Genomic DNA, 17,752 nt, shown 5'->3' with positions numbered 1-17,752 from the left:
AAAGGGTTAACCTTCTGTAGTGTGATAGTGAAAGGTTAACCGTCTGTAGTGTGGTAGTGAAAGGTTAACCTTCTGTAGTGTGATAGTGAAAGTTTAACCTTCTGTAGTGTGGTAGTGAAAGGGTTAACCTTCTGTAGTGTGGTAGTGAAAGGTTAACTTCTGTAGTGTGGCAGTGAAAGGTTAACCGTCTGTAGTGTGGTAGTGAAAGGTTAACCGTCTGTAGTGTGGTAGTGAAAGGTTAACCGTCTGTAGTGTGATAGTGAAAGGTTAACCGTCTGTAGTGTGGTAGTGAAAGGTTAACCTTCTGTAGTGTGGTAGCGAAAGGTTAACCTTCTGTAGTGTGGTAGTGAAAGGGTTAACCGTCTGTAGTGTGGTAGTGAAAGGTTAACCTTCTGTAGTGTGGTAGTGAAAGGTTAACCTTCTGTAGTGTGGTAGTGAAAGGTTAACCTTCTGTAGTGTGGCAGTGAAAGGTTAACCTTCTGTAGTGTGGTAGTGAAAGGGTTAACAAGCAGAGGGATACTCTCACTGTAACCAATATGGCCGTCTCCTCTGTCACCACCAGGTGAGCCGTGGCCTCTGCTCAGGCCAAGGGCAGACAGCAGCCAGCGGATCATTCTCTCGACGAGAAGGTGATCGGCTGCAACCTGCCATCCCTCCTGGACGCCTCCCACCCTGTGGACACAGCCTCCTCCAAACACTCCCCTCTGGCAGAAGGCTGCGCTCCATTGGGACCAAAACCTCACACCAGAAGAACGGTTTCTTCCCGTCTGCAGCTGGGCTCTACAACTACCCCCCCCCCCCCCCCCCCCAGCCCATAGACACTGTTACCTATCCACTTCGTGCCTAGTGGAAGGCCCACATAAGGCCTTCACAGAGCGTTTCCACTTCTCCCGGTCAGCTGCCGTTGTTCTTGCTTCAGGCCATGAGCTCCACCCTGCCTCTTTTATTTCTTTCTCTACCGTGCGTCTCCAGGTGGTCTTTGGTCGTCCTTTTCTTCTTTTCCCTTCTGGTGCCCAAGTCATTGCTATGTTGCAGTCGTTGTTGTGGTCTTGCCTCAGTATGTGTCCTATCATCTTCCATCTTCGCCACTTCACTTCCTTGCTCAACGGCTTCATGTCGGCTCTTTCTAGTAGCTCTACGGTGCTGATGCGGTCTTGCCACTGGATTCTGAGGATTCTTCTCTGAGGCATCTGTTATGGAACACGTCGACTGATTTGTTGTCTCCCTTGTTCATCTTCCATGTTTCACATCCATACAGTAGGACTGGCACCACCAGTGTTTTGTACAGTCTCAGCTTTGTTCTTCTTGAGATGCTGTTGGAGTGCCAGATCTTTTTGAGTTTGATGAATGCAGCTCTTGCTTTGGAGAGTCTGTTCTTTAGGTCTTTCATACCTCCTCCCCCTTTACAGACGGTGGCTCCCAAGTATGTGAATTGGTCTACATCCTCAATCTCTTGGTCATTGATCTTGATTTCTCATGGTTTTTGTCTTTCCGGTGTTAATCTCGAGTCCCACTCGTCTGGCTTTCTCCGTTTATTGTATGCACCAACGTACCAAAATAAATGTATTGTACTGTGCAAATGTACTTGGTAAGAAACCTGATTCTGAGACAGCTCTTCATAATAATAAAAAGTATAACGCCCATGCGCCCATTCAAGTGAAAGAGGGCCAATAGAAAACTTGCCATTTCCATAGGAGTGACTAATGTGATGGGTAGTCAAGCGAGAGAGAGAGCGAGAGAGAGAGAGAGAGAGAGAGAGAGAGAGAGAGAGAGAGAGAGAGAGAGAGAGAGAGAGAGAGAGAGAGAGAGGGAGAGAGAGAGAGAGAGAGAAACGAGGGCGTATTCTGCTTCGCTCTCAGCTTGGCTGGGAGGATGACAGATTTGTAGCCACTTACTAGTCTCTGGCAGGGCTGATAATGTGCCTTCACATAATAGACCCTGTCCATCAGCGCAAGCAAGCGAGCGAGCGGAGAGGAGAGGAGAGGAGAGGAGAGGAGAGGAGAGAGAGAGAGAGAGAGAGAGGGAGAGGGAGAGGGAGAGGAAGGGACCAGGGAAAAACCACACCAAATGATGTGTACCTTTTCTACCCCCCTAATCTATATATATATATAATGTAAATTTTTATAGTTTTAAGAGTTTTTGATGTACCAACTGTTGGTGCATCCAACAACGTCAACAACCGCCTTGCTGCGCGCGTCTATGACGACACTGTTGACACCATGTATCCGTGACGTGCGCCCCGCGACAACACTAGTCGTTTTGGGGGGGGCTCTACCACCGCCCCTGATCCTAGGGGAGACACTGCCGTCTGTAGTGTGATAGTGAAAGGGTTAACCTTCTACAGTGCGAAAGTGAAAGGGTTATGGGAAATAAATCATAATCACCATTATTTTAGTCAATAATGATTACTCGTCGAATTTGGAAACACCAGTCCTCATTTATCAACAATGCTTAGAAAGTGTTCTATTTTCGTTCTTAAGCACAGAATTTAGAATGTGTGTACGTACAGAAAAATCGGGATTTATCGGACGTGCGTAGTGTACACAGGTTCTACACACACTCCGTGTTGATAAATACCATTTGTTCTACGCTCGGCGCTCGTGCACGATTTTAAGTATTTGCATATAGAACCGCCCGTAATTAACCATATACGGTAATGAAACACCCCCATGAAATGTGGAAAAGTGGACTAAACCGAGCGAAGCGTGTTATGGGAGAAATACGCGACAGGCTGACAGACATGTACACGTACGGTGTTGTCGGATATGATATCTATTAACTTCCTAAAGACCATTGCTGCCTGGGCAGCGCAAACACTAATAAAGACCGTTAACCACTGTTTGCCATTGGTGTCATTAATAACCATGCTGGAATATGACTGCTTTTTCTTCGTTTCGTTCGATTAATACCCAGGGATTAAAGTTCTCCGTCAATTTTCTACCTGCATATGATTTGTAGAGGCATACAATCTATTTTGATGTCGGTATTAAGTAGCCTATATAAACAATAATACGAGAGCATATACAAGAACAATGAATCTCACTGCCATGTAGCCTACGCCATGTGTAGCCTGCCTATATGTGATCAATACAAACTTGAACTTGAATTCCATCATGCCTGTGTGCGGGAGCTCACAAGGCTGTTGTCACAATGTAAATAAAAACGTGCACTGAAAAGTTACAGTATGTAGTTGGTTGATTATTTGTATGACAGTCAGTAAACCCTTGCAAAAAGTATCGGTTTTATTTAATGAATTAACATGCAGCATTGCCTTCCTCCCGGCATGCAGCAACAACATGCATCAGGCAAATGCGCATCGCAACATTGACTGAGTGGAATCCCTTTCTATTCACATAACTGCATTTGTGATGGAGCTTTGACAGCTACATGGGTGGTACAGTAACAGTCTATTGCTCGATCCATCTCCAATATCACGATGGACCGTGCCATGTAGCCTATGTATAGCCTGCCTATGTGATCAATAAAAAAACGCGAACTTGAATCCCATCATCATATTTATATGTTGTTTCTGTCCACTATGTGTGTTACTTTGTTATCCCCCCCCCCCTATCTATGTAAAGCGACATTGGGTCTCTTGAAAGGCGCTATATAAAATGAAGCTAATAAGCTATTATTATTATTGTTATTATTATCACGTCTGTGCGCGGAGCTCACAAAAAAAAATTATTTTACTTTTAGTCTCAGTGAAGTTTCAACGGAGGTCATCTATTCTAACTAACAAATTGAAGTAGAAAGCATTTCGTTGTGGCCAATCTTATTTGGACCGTGCCGGTGGCCAAAGACCCGAGGGTGGAGAGGACTTGAAGTCAGTGCACCCCATAGTATTCCGATAACCCTATATATAAACCATGCTGCATTCATTCGGAAAGAAAGAAAGACTTATTCCAAATGCTATATTTATAGGGTTTGACAATAATTACACTACTGTCGCTATTTCACAATGAACTATAATGAATTACGGGTCAACCTCATGGTTTATTTTTACTACTTTAGATTATATACAGTATGTATATTGTATCTTTACTTTTTTAATTTTTTTACTTACTTTCTTACTTTTTTTAACTGTATGTAAAGCATTTCACCGTAAAGTACGTGTATTTTATTGTGATATTTAATAAACAAACTTGAACTTGAAACTACCATGTAAACACCTAGAAACCCAGTGCTCGCGAGTAACTAAAGTATAGCAATCCATTTAAAACAGCAGTGCTGCATGACCAATGGGTTAAGCATAAAGTCTAGAGCTAAAAAACAAATCCATTTCACAGCTACCCCTAGAACACAAAGCCACAGTATAGTATATGCTGATCGACATCAACTCCGTTCCACATAAGATGATAATGTAGACGTTCCCACGATGTGAAGGCCATGACAACTCCATGTGACTTTTCCCACTGCTCTTCCATCAGACACGCCGTGGTAATATGATATCTGTACCACGCCTTTGGAAGTTAGATCCTACTGCGGTGACTAGTGAAGAAGTGAGTGCATTCTGAGTTACAGTGTTTTAACTGGTTAAGGAGTGATTCAATTCTCAGGGGGCTATAGCGATCAAGTATATATGCATATTATATTTTACATTGTTCGTTATATGTTTTGTCTATCTGTCTGTAATCTATGTGGTTGGCGCACGGCATGGCCATAATGTTTTTAGTGTAGGAAAAGTATCCAAAATCCCGCCTGTATCTAACCCATCGTGTAGGTTTAGCTACAGTAGGTACATTACTTCCAGAGGTACAGCGATAAATGTCCTGTGTAACTGTTTTGGTTAATTCAGAAATATATAGACTATAGAGAGTTGCTCTCCTCAATTGTGCCCGGCTGGGAGCGAACCAAGACTGCAGTGTGTACGTACGCAAAGCAGAAGGGACCCCCATCTGAGGATATTTGAGTTGTTACATGATGATTATGATTGAATCGACAATTCCATAACTACCTGCAGTGGAAAACGAACGAAGTACCAGGTACCAAAAGTGAGTTGAGTCGAAAAGCGGCAGGGCAATTCCAGCGTTATGGATGTTACATTCAGAGAGAAAATTGGAAACTTAACTTAACATTGACAAGGCATCGATTTGAATTGGAAGTATAATTTACACATTTTAGTTACACTTATTGAGATAAAGATGAGCCTGCAGTAAAAAATAATTTTACCTTTTGGATTTTGAGATAGGTGACAAAATACACAGCGTTATGGATGTTACGGAAATGGACAAGCTTTTCGGACTCACTGAACACATGATGAAAACTCTATGAATATCTTTTTCAAAGAATAACATGTTTACTATCACTTTGTAGGGAAGGGTTTGAGGTACCCAAAAAGCACATTCAGGAAAACCTGGCATTTCCTCTCAAGGAATGAATCACAAAAAAGTGCTGTTATGGATGTTACATTTTTGCGTTATGGATGTCACACATCTGAAATAGACAAAAAACACTATCAAAAATAGGGCTTTACCCACATGTGTTTGACTTCGTGGACCATTTTGAGGGTCAAACCAGTCTGGATTCATGTTGTAGTCTGAAAAAATGCCAGGAAATGTTACTTCCGGTTTTGCACTCAAACAGGAAGTGGACCGGAAGTAATGTTACTGTGACATCACAAATGTTCTAGAATGTTTGATTATGACATCATACTGTGACATCACAAATGTCAACCTCACCATGAAAAAATTTAAATAACATGATAATAACCAAACCAATTTCAAATGTATCATCAAGGTCTATATTTTGAAGTACAAAATAGATTTGATCGTAATATTTATGAGAATGCATGTTTTTTCACACTACAGGAGGAGACACAATGATGTAAAAAAAAGAATTTCAATTAACCTAATTGTATGACTTTCTGAATGGCCAGAATGGCAAAAAAATCAAGAGATATTTTTCTAACCTCACCTTTGGTCATGAAGATCTGTTGCATCAATATGTGAATCAATTATGTACTTTGTGTCTTTCTATTGACAGTGCCACATTCTTTAGTACCAAATTATGTTTCCAGAACTGGCTGTGGGATATATAGGCCATGGTGTGTGTATACTAGGTTAGGTTTGAGCCCCCCCCCTTAAATGTCATGATATATATATCTGTATATCTGTATGTCGTGTATGTCATAAATGTCATTATGAATAGAAAAGGGGGACCCTGATGTAAACGAGACGAAAAACTTTCTCTGGTCTGCATCCCCTTAACAATTGTGTGTATTGAGCCATACTGTATTGTACCCATTCTGCAATCTGTTAATAAAGTTTTCAATCAATCCTGCTGCAGAACGAGAGGAAATGGTGAAAGAAGTTATGACAACTCAAATTCGGTCATTCTTGGTTTAGCGTCGAGTTGGTTATGTGTTATGTTATGAGTCATGTGTTATGAGTCCGCTGCAGAAACATTCAGTGCGCTCGACTGTTGTTTTTTGTGTAGTATGTCAAAAAGTGTGTGTGTTTGATTGATTGAAAATGTTATTACCAGATTGCAGAATGGGTACAATACAGTACAGCTCAATACACACACATTTCTTTTTTTGGATCCACTTTTTCTCCTTATTTTCTATTTTTTCTCCCATCCCAATTTCGTGTTTCCAATTCTCCCCTCCCCTGTCTTGAACGTTGCTCGCATATGCCCCCCACTGGTCGGTTGTAGGGAGGATAGAAGCCTTGCATCACGTGTCCCCTCCGATACACGAGGAGGCAGCCTGTCACATCTTTTCACCTGCCAGCGCGGACTCTCATTGGCGAGGTGTAACGTGTGGGAGGCTCATGCTGCCCCCGCCATCTCCAGTCTCTGCTGTGCAGGCAGGCGTCCCCCAACCGACCTGTAGGAGTCGCTGTCCACAACGTCCAGATTACCACCCATCGACTTCCACCTGCTGACTCTGCCAATTGAGCCAGTGACAACCGGCCCAAGCCGGAGGCAACGCCGACAGCCGGAGTCGAACCCGGTGTCTCTTGCGTTGGTGACGAGTGCAATGTCCGCTGCGCCACCCAGCCGCCTCCAATACACACAATTGTTAACACTTTCCGTGCCGGAGCTCGGTGCCCCGGAACCTCCTTGAATGCCGCGACCCACTTCAATGTTAGCATTAAAAACGCCTAATCTATGTTTTATATTATGGCTATGTGTCTAATCTGCCCGTCGCTTATCAATGACTCGTTTGCAGTCAACATTGTTGAAACGGATTGTTTTTTTATCGGTTCATTTTCGTTTTATAGCATTTTGAAAAGCCCTCGTTTTCAAGGACAATATAAAGATTCCGTGATAAAAGACATTTACTGGAATATTCTAGAATACACAAAAACTGTCATTTTTCGGCCTATTTATGAATTTTAGACGCGAGCTGAAAATTGATTCTCTTATTTCCTCATCAGCGATCACAGCCAAACAGCCACATCACACATAGGGGACACGCTGTTATCTCAGCGAATACAGCTCCGATTACCCCAAGACTGGTAACAGACTCCTTACCTTAGATCAGATGTTCTCCAAAAAGATTATTCCAATTCTGATCGCCATTCCAAATATCGATCACGCTTATTGATTGATTATTGGCTGCTGTAAATATATATTCCAGGCTGATTTCCGTCCCGTGATCAGATCCCTCTTGAGCAGACTGCTCGCCAGCACAAGGAGCCAGTTGGCTCCACCTCTACGGATCTACAGATCCCAGGTCAGTCTAAGCGACTGACCTGCAGTTACACAGGGATAGACGATAGGGGGCGCTTTTTCCCAATCTGAGCTCCCGTAAGGGCTGGTGTACCAACGGGAGACTCGGTTGATGAAATATGAATTCAGATCGCTAATAAAAAAATAAAACGATAATAATCATCGTCTGCACTCAGTGGGGGGGGGGGGGGGGGTAATAAAACGAGATATGACGTCGCTGGCACTCAATGTGGGGATGCAGACCAGAGAAAGACTTTCGTCTTGTTTACATCAGGGTCCTCCATTTTCAATCCATCTTGACATAATATGACATACAGGTAGACAGTACTGCTACATCTATACATTTATGACATACCAGATTTACAAATACAGTGTGTGTGTGTGTGTGTGTGTGTGTGTGTGTGTGTGTGTGTGTGTGTGTGTGTGTGTGTGTGTGTGTGTGTAAGAGTAAGAGAGAGAGAGAGAGGGAGAGGGAGAGGGGGAGAGGGAGAGAGAGGGGGAGAGAGAGAGGTAGCACCAAGAGAGAAAACAGGAGTCCCACATCAGCCATCATCATCCAGGAAACAACAACTCACCATATCATAGACGTTTAAGATGATCGGCTCGTTTGCCATCACTCTGCGGGCCTCTCCTCTCTGTGACGCCGTCTCTCTCGCCTCCACACCTCCTCCTCCTCCTCCTCCTCTTCCTCCTCCTCCTCCTCAGATCACTCGGCAGCAGGTCTCCTGTTCGGTGTCACAACAATCAGCCCTCAGTTCCAGTAACAACACAGTTCCCCAGGAGCAGCAGCGGTTGCCCGACGACATCCAAAGTCTTTGTCCCCCAACATCCCCCTCCCAACAACAACAACAACAACAACAACAGCAGCAGCAAACAGCTGTAGCTAGTATCCTTCTAGCTTCTAGCTACCGAGGTCCTCCGAGTGAAAGGGGTGACTTGTTCTCTCGAGGCGGGGGGGAGACACGTCTTCTCCGAGGAGATGGGTTGGCAGTGGCAGGAGGAGGATACAGCAAAGTCATTTTCCTCATCAACAACAACAGGAACTCGGATGTTTCATTGTGTTTCCGATTATATCAAAACCGCGATTTATTTCCTCCGATCATATAGTTGTCTTGTTGTCGGCGGGTTGGCGAGCTAACGGTCGGCTGCTGCTGCTGCTGCTGCTGTGAGGATGGTTCAGAGAGAGAGAGAGAGAGAGAGAGGAGGAGAGAACGACTCATCCATATTCGATTCGTCAGCCTTGCCGCCGTGTAGCCTTATGGGTAATGTAGTTCAATGTAGTTTCAATTCCACTATGAATTGAAAATGGGGGACCCTGATGTAAACAAGACGAAAGTCTTTCTCTGGTCTGCAAACAATTGTGTGTATTGGAGGCGGCTGGGTGGCGCAGCGGTCTAAGCGCTCGCCACCAACGCGAGAGACACCACCGGTATCGAATCCGGCTGTCGGCGTTGCCTCCGGCTTGGACCGGCCATCATACTGACTCAATTTGGCAGAGTCAGCGGGAGGGGAGTCGGGATCATCCCTATGTTCCCCGGGTCCTATGTTCCCCGGGTTCTATGTTCCCCGCTTTGATTGATTAATAGATTGAAAATGTTATAATTTTTTATTATTTTATTAATTATTAATGTCCGCCTTGTTTCGAACGGTTAAGCTTAGGCCCTCGTTCGAACTGGTTAAGGTTAGAGTTTGGAATCAGGGCTGGTGGTCTAAAATTTTCAATCTATCAATCAATCAAAGCGGGGAACATAGAACCCGGGGAACATAGGACCCGGGGAACATAGACATGCTCCCGGGGAGTCGATGGGTAGTAAGTAATCTGGTCGTTGTAAACAGCGACTCCTACAGGTCGGTCAGGGCGCCGGCACAGCAAGGACAGACGTTACACCTCGCCAATGAGAGTCCGCGCTGGTGTAACGGAGGTCCGTGAGGATATCCACAGTCACAGAAACAGGGGTGTTGACAGGTGACTGTGGCAGTAAGCGGGCTGTGAGTTAAACTCACTTCCTCATAACAGGGTTAATAGACGCATATAGGTACGGTACTTAGCAGTGGATTCACTTCTTAGTGCAGCAGTCTATGTCGTCGCCCGCGGAGCGGGAGACCCCAGTTCGACTCTCCCTCGGGGCATCAGCATTTAATACACAACGCAGTAATTGTGTGTATTGAGCCATACTGTATTGTACCCATTCTGCAATCTGTTAAATAAAGTTTTCATTCATTCATTCATTCATTCATTCATTCATTCATTCATTCATTCATTCATTCATAGTATAATTGGTTGGGTTGGGTGGGCTGTGGCAGGTAGGTGGTAAATCTTTTTTTATATAAGATATTATAGTTCTTTTTATTGTCTTTTGATACAGAAATTGGTTTTGTGTTGGAACACAATACTGTGTTACAAAAAAGAAGCACATAGGACAACCATGTTACAGCACATAGACATACATACAGACGAGACAACAGAGATACAATGTAATTAACCTTCCCTCCCAACCAACATGATTCATTTGATGTGGCCCAGCCACAGTCCCATAGGTCCAAGGTCATGTTGTCTTGCTGCACAGCCCTTTCACTGTCCTGGGTAGGTTGGGCCACATTTCTATCCTGCTTGTTAAGTAGGCTGTACAAATAAAAAAATATATATATCTTTTCAGTCTCCTCTTGGGGATCTGAAACGCCTATGTGAGGGTAGCAGCTGTGTGTAACACATGTGATCTGAAGAGTCTATGTGAGTGTATTCTGTGTGTAACACATGTGATCTGAAGAGTCTATGTGAGGGTATTCTGTGTGTAATACATGTGATCTGAAGAGTCTATGTGAGGGTATTCTGTGTGTAATACATGTGATCTGAAGAGTCTATGTGAGGGTATTCTGTGTGTAACACATGTGATCTGAAGAGTCTATGTGAGGGTATTCTGTGTGTAATACATGTGATCTGAAGAGTCTATGTGAGGGTATTCTGTGTGTAATACATGTGATCTGAAGAGTCTATGTGAGGGTATTCTGTGTGTAACACATGTGATCTGAAGAGTCTATGTGAGGGTATTCTGTGTGTAACACATGTGATCTGAAGAGTCTATGTGAGGGTATTCTGTGTGTAACACATGTGATCTGAAGAGTCTATGTGAGGGTATTCTGTGTGTAATACATGTGATCTGAAGAGTCTATGTGAGGGTATTCTGTGTGTAATACATGTGATCTGAAGAGTCTATGTGAGGGTATTCTGTGTGTAATACATGTGATCTGAAGAGTCTATGTGAGGGTATTCCGTGTGTAATACATGTGATCTGAAGAGTCTATGTGAGGGTATTCTGTGTGTAACACATGTGATCTGAAGAGTCTATGTGAGGGTATTCTGTGTGTAATACATGTGATCTGAAGAGTCTATGTGAGGGTATTCTGTGTGTAATACATGTGATCTGAAGAGTCTATGTGAGGGTATTCTGTGTGTAACACATGTGATCTGAAGAGTCTATGTGAGGGTATTCTGTGTGTAACACATGTGATCTGAAGAGTCTATGTGAGGGTATTCTGTGTGTAATACATGTGATCTGAAGAGTCTATGTGAGGGTATTCTGTGTGTAATACATGTGATCTGAAGAGTCTATGTGAGGGTATTCCGTGTGTAATACATGTGATCTGAAGAGTCTATGTGAGGGTATTCTGTGTGTAACACATGTGATCTGAAGAGTCTATGTGAGGGTATTCTGTGTGTAATACATGTGATCTGAAGAGTCTATGTGAGGGTATTCTGTGTGTAATACATGTGATCTGAAGAGTCTATGTGAGGGTATTCTGTGTGTAACACATGTGATCTGAAGAGTCTATGTGAGGGTATTCTGTGTGTAACACATGTGATCTGAAGAGTCTATGTGAGGGTATTCCGTGTGTAATACATGTGATCTGAAGAGTCTATGTGAGGGTAGCAGCTGTGTGTAATACATGTGATCTGAAGAGTCTATGTGAGGGTATTCCGTGTGTAATACATGTGATCTGAAGAGTCTATGTGAGGGTATTCTGTGTGTAATACATGTGATCTGAAGAGTCTATGTGAGGGTATTCTGTGTGTAATACATGTGATCTGAAGAGTCTATGTGAGGGTATTCCGTGTGTAATACATGTGAGGGTTCTTCTGTGATTTTATGGGCCATTCTCAACATATTTGTAGTGTAACTTTCCAGGAAGGATTTTAACCCTTTCACTGCCACACTATACAGAAGGTTAACCCTTTACTATCACACAACCGACGGTCGACGTGGCAGTGAAAGGGTTAACCTTCTGTGAATTGTCACCGTGAAAGGGTTAACCGTTTTGGTAGTGCGGCAGTGAAAGGGTTAAGGAGGCTCGCCACTCTGGATGTTGCCCGGACCGTGATGCTATAATACCAGACGATGATGATGCAGCACTGGATGACACTGTACTGTAACAGAAGAGGCTAAACGTTTTCTCTTCATACTGTTTTGATGTGTAGATTGTTTCTCTGGTTTTTATTTATGAATGTGAACATTTTAAAATTTAAAAATATAGTTTTGGGTAAACTATTCCAGAATTCTTGGCAGTCGATGTACAAGAATGAGTCTTTCCCCATCAAGCCTTTAAAGCGACAGTGTGTAATATTTGTCTATTAATGAATTAAGTTCTGGAGCGTGTACGGAGCAAGTTGAGACCACTATGCGTGTTTGCTGATGGCCTCACATCAGGTCTGGTGCCTAGAATGAACCAGACGAGATTGTCTCTTCACGCACAGAACACAGGGTGTTTTTTGCAACACTGGAGAACAAACACACAGCCATCTAGAAACCAAGAATTAGCTCTACAGAAAGTCTGCAGGGAAAATAAAATGTGAAATAATTAGCTACACACCCTCAAGACGGCCTACACTCTTCTTCTGGCCGCCTCAGACCCACTCCTATCCCAACTCCGGGGGGGTCATTGAAAAGAAGCAGGCTATTCTCTGTCCTTTGTACTGTATTTAACTTTTATGCACTTTGCTACTAAATAATCTACCTTGCCTATATTACTATGCACTCAAGACTGTAGCACCAAAGCTTCTGTTTGACAAACATTGTTACTCAGCTGAATGAGTTGTTCCGTTCCTGCTGACCTGTTGTACAGAACCTTCCTGCTGACCTGTTGTACAGAACCTTCCTGCTGACCTGTTGTACAGAACCTTCCTGCTGACCTGTTGTACAGAACCTTCCTGCTGACCTGTTGTACAGAACCTTCCTGCTGACCTGTCGTACAGAACCTTCCTGCTGACCTGTTGTACAGAACCTTCCTGCTGACCTGTTGTACAGAACCTTCCTGCTGACCTGTTGTACAGAACCTTCCTGCTGACCTGTTGTACAGAACCTTCCTGCTGACCTGTTGTACAGAACCTTCCTGCTGACCTGTTGTACAGAACCTTCCTGCTGACCTCAGACCTGTTGTACAGAACCTGTTCCCTTCCTGCTGACCTCTGACCTGTTGTACAGAACCTGTTCCCTTCCTGCTGACCTCTGACCTGTTGTACAGAACCTTCCTGCTGACCTGTTGTACAGAACCTTCCTGCTGACCTGTTGTACAGAACCTTCCTGCTGACCTGTTGTACAGAACCTTCCTGCTGACCTGTTGTACAGAACCTTCCTGCTGACCTGTTGTACAGAACCTTCCTGCTGACCTGTTGTACAGAACCTTCCTGCTGACTTGTTGTACAGAACTTTCCTGCTGACCTGTTGTACAGAACCTTCCTGCTGACCTGTTGTACAGAACCTTCCTGCTGACCTGTTGTACAGAACCTTCCTGCTGACCTCTGACCTGTTGTGCAGAACCTGTTCCCTTCCTGCTGACCTCAGACCTGTTGTACAGAACTTGTGAGTCGCTTTGGATAAAAGGGTCAGCCAAAATCACCAAACGTAAATGTAAATGAAAAAAGTGTTGAAAACACAGAGGCAGTACCGCTCACGGCCAGCAGGCACCACAATTACACGTTATCGTGTTAAATTAGTAAAGGACAAAATCAATAGGGGTTCCTGTTGGTGGAATGCTGGTGGTAATTAAAATAATTATAGGTAATGTGGGACTTTCCCCGCCTTTGGCAAGTCAAGTTTCTTTAATAGTTGTCATACAGAAGTACAGAATACTTTTATACAAAATGCTTCTTACTGTTACGCTCCAGAGACTGTGCTAGACAAGATAAGTATGAAATAAAATAGTATAGCATGTAAAATAGAAGTAAAAATAGAGGTCACAGTGTTCAGTATAGACATATGTACAATGTTCGATGCAGAATAGAAGTAACTGAGTTACCATACAATATACTATGCAATATACTAATATACAATACTATATAGTGCAAAGCAGAAATGGGATGAGGTACAATTTAGGTACAATTTACAGTAAGGTGTACGAGTTGTAGTGCAAATCCTTTACCAATAAATATAAAGTGTGTTTAGGTGATCTAAAGTGTGGAGAGTGGGTGCTGCAGTGTGTTGTTTGTTTTTTTTTGTTTTTTATCCACTTTTTCTCCCATTTTCTATATTTTCTCCCATCCCAATTTCGTATCATCCAATTCAACCCTCCCCTGTCACAAACGCTGTTTCTTGCCTCCCACAAGCCGGCTGCAATGTGGACTAAGTCATACATAGCACAAGTCCCCTCCGGTACTCGAGGTAACAGCAGTCGCATCTTTTCACCTGCGCAGCTCGATCTCTCAGTGGCGAGGAGTAACGCGTGGGAGGCTCACGCTGCCCCCGACACTTCCTGATTCTACTGCGCAGGCGCACCAACCGACCTGTAGGAGTCGCTGTCCACAACGCCCGATCCCCACCCATCAGTTTCCCACCCCCTAATACGGCCAATGTGTATTAGTATGAACGACCAGCTAAACTGAAAGCAATGTCGAGCGCTGGGCTCGAACAGGCGAGCCCAGCATCTCCACATTCGTGGCGAGCGCCTTGCCCACTACGCCACGTAGCCGCCCTCAGTGTGTTGTTTGTTTAAAGTGAGTATGTGGGTGTGTGTGCTGTGTGCATTTGATGGTTGTTGCATAGTGTTTATTGTTCGTTGAGCAGCCTGATGGCCTGGGGATAGAAGCTTCTTCTGAGTCTTTCTGTGCTCGCCTTGAGACTCCGGTATCGCTTGCCTGACCGCAGCAGTTCAAAGAGGCAGTTCGGGTGGCTGGAGTCCTTGATGATTCTCTTAGCCTTACCCCTGCACCGCTTGTTGTAAATGTTCTGGAGGGTGGGAAGCCCCCCTCCAATTGTGCGTTCGGCTGAACGTGTCACTCTCTGTAGTCTGCTTCGGTCTTGTGCAGTGCTATTCCCAAACCAGGAGGTGATGTTGCCAGTCAGGATGCTCTCTATTGTACATGAGTAGAAGTTCTTAAGGATCTTCTGACTGACTTGGAACTTCCTTAGGCGCCTGAGGAAGTAGAGGCGTTGCCGTGCCTTCTTCACAACACTGTCAATGTGTGTGGTCCATGTCAAGTCCTCGGATATGTGGGCTCCGAGGTACTTAAAACTGTTCACTCTCAACCGGTGCCCCGTCGATGCTGAGGGGGCTGTAGTCCTTGACCCCCGACCTCCTAAAGTCCACAATCATCTCCTTTGTTTTGCTGACGTTCAGGGAGAGGCTGTTCTCCTGGCACCATCCCGCCAGGACCTTGACCTCTTCCAGGTAGGCCCTCTCGTCGTTTGCAGAGATCAGGCCCACCACTACTTTCCAGCCCACCATTATCTCCAGCACCTAGTGTGCTCTGGGAAACAAAACAAATGCACCCACTTGCACGTGACCACGCCACTCCCATGCGTGCCTCTATATTATACTATATTTATGATGAATTGAAAATGGGGGACCCTGATGTAAACAAGACGAAAGTCTTTCTCTGGTCTGCATCCCCTTAACAATTGTATGTATTGAGCTGTACTGTACTGTACCCATTCTGCAATCTGTTAATAAAGTTTTCAATCAATCAATCAATCAAGTGGTCACGCCTCACCCTTCCTCATTTCGTTTCCAATGCGGAAGCAGCTCAGATGCACTTCTTGAACTGGAAATTGTAAAGCGTAAGGAGAAATTACACAATGTTGGGAATTCGCCTGAAGTTCGCCAGCCCCCGGAACCTTCTCGGCAAGTCCTAACAGTGCGGCGGTCCTGTCCTGTTTTTTCCTCGTCGCATGACAGCGGACCGAGGGACTTCGCGCGACGGTTGGCAGTCGAGCCACGTCGCGCCCAGGTAGGACCTGCGCTAGCAGGCATTGGTACTGGCATGTGTAATACTGCTTGTTGTCTCGTGAGACGACCGAGTGATGTATTGGCGCAGGGGGCGGGATATTTGGATAAACGTGGTCATCATGACTCACTTTTGGATGTTTTTCCAAGTATCAAGTTTCTTTAATATTTGTCATACAGAAGTACAGAATACTTTTATACAAAAGTATCCTAGCACGCGCAGTTAATGCTAATGCTAAGATGTTTGGGACACCGTTCCCATGTTCCCCACCGGGGTTGTCACCACTCTTCCCTCTTAACCGTTTCATTGCTGAAGGTCAATCGGTGTCTAATGTTGAGGGTTTTGCTTAGGCTTTTTTACCCTTTACACGGGGGGATGGGCTGACGACAGGGCTCAGGACAGGTGTGCCGTGCTTAGAGGAGCAGGTAGCCTCGGCCCTTTGCCCTGGCATGGTTGAACGGTATCTCACCCGGAAGCCGACGCCGGAGGGCGAGTTGGCCCGGCAGGTGGCTGAGTGGGCTGATGAAGCTTTTTTTTTTTTTTTTACTTTATTTTTTAGCGTTTATCGCTTTTCTGGTCAAGCATGACCGACAGATACAGGGTGAAACGGGATATAGATCAGGGGAAGACATTCTGGCAAATGACGGCGGGTCCGGGAATCGAACTCGGAGTCCACCAGATCCGTGACGCAGCACGGTTTTCCCCGACGCAGAAATAGCGCAGAGATATGCGGTGAGCTACTGGAGCCCCCCTGATGATGAAGCTTATACCGCAGCGGGACGGAATTTAGCAGCAACCAATAACATTGGCTGCTTTTCTGTCCAAAATGGTGTCGGTGGTGAGGCCTTAGGGCCAGCCGACGTCAAATACATTGCGCAGGTTTTTGAGGATATACAGCTTTCGACCCAGCCGCAAGCTATAACCGCAGGGAGGGCTAGGATGCTGTCAACGCTTGTTCACAGGCATCTTTGGTTGGAGCAGTCTCCCCTTGAGGAGGAGAGGAGACATCCCCTCCTCAGGGCTCCCATCTCCGCGGATGGACTTTTTGGTCTGTCCGCAGGGGCGCGGGCGGTATTTGACCTGGGCTCCACACCGCCCCACACCGTGCAGCCAGAAGTGAGAGCACGGCCTCGCCAGCGGCTGCAGCGAGGCCCCCGACCAGCGGCCATGTTTCCCCTGCCTGAGATACCCTGGGCACAAAGAGAACAGGTGATCACAAGGCCGACAGCCTCGGCGGCCGAGGGATCGGCTACATTAGATGGGCACGCCCTAAAAAAACTTTGCCATCTAGCTGTGTCTAGCACGCTCTCCGGTTACTCCCCCCCGCTACACTACGGGACTCAGGGCTCTGATTTGTCCCCTTTGGCTGTGGGCTGCGTTCTTCCAGTGAAGCGCAAGCGGCCCCACATTTCGCTTCTCATGGAGACAGGGGCTGACACCCAGTTGCTAGCTAGGCCTGGGTCTGTCTATGAGAATGCTGTGCTGTCAAGCGGCTCCCACACCACACGTCCTGCGTCTGTGTTTGGTGAGCGTGGTGTTGTGTCTGTCGACGGAGCAGGCTTCCCTGTATCTAAATCTTTTTGTCAGATGGGGAACTCTAGGCCAGGAGGTCGCAGCGTGGGTTCCCCCAGCCCCGCCCTCGCCAGGCCGGGTATTACGTTAGTGCCTCCCCCGACCGGAAGACCGGCGGTGGTCAGTCAGGCACGCGTGATTTGGGTGGTAGTAATATCACTACAGGGCTACGGTGTGTAGGGACTACTCACCCTATCGGGCAGCGTGGGGACCACACACCTTGCATGTCCAGCTGCAGAGCAGGCTGTCCTCAGCGGTCTATGCCGGGAAGATGCTCAGCGGGGGAGC

General features: G+C 45.5%; 1 protein-coding gene across 1 annotated transcript in view; it reads right to left on the bottom strand.

The window, feature by feature from the left end:
- Positions 1–8,325, bottom strand: part of desi2 (desumoylating isopeptidase 2) — a gene marked incomplete at its 3' end in the record, with an annotated part of 75,944 nt that extends 67,619 nt beyond the window's left edge. Inside the window, exon 1 of the mRNA XM_084321001.1 lies at positions 8,253–8,325. Coding sequence (XP_084177127.1) covers positions 8,253–8,291 — 39 coding nt within the window. The 5' untranslated portion in view covers positions 8,292–8,325. The remainder of the gene's footprint in view (positions 1–8,252) is intronic.
- Between the last annotated feature and the right edge of the window lie 9,427 nt (positions 8,326–17,752).

The sequence above is a fragment of the Notolepis coatsorum genome (genome assembly GCF_963971535.1).
Source record: "Notolepis coatsorum genome assembly, chromosome: 9".
Lineage (NCBI taxonomy): Eukaryota > Metazoa > Chordata > Actinopteri > Aulopiformes > Paralepididae > Notolepis > Notolepis coatsorum.
This window is presented reverse-complemented; position numbering and strand designations above follow the sequence as displayed.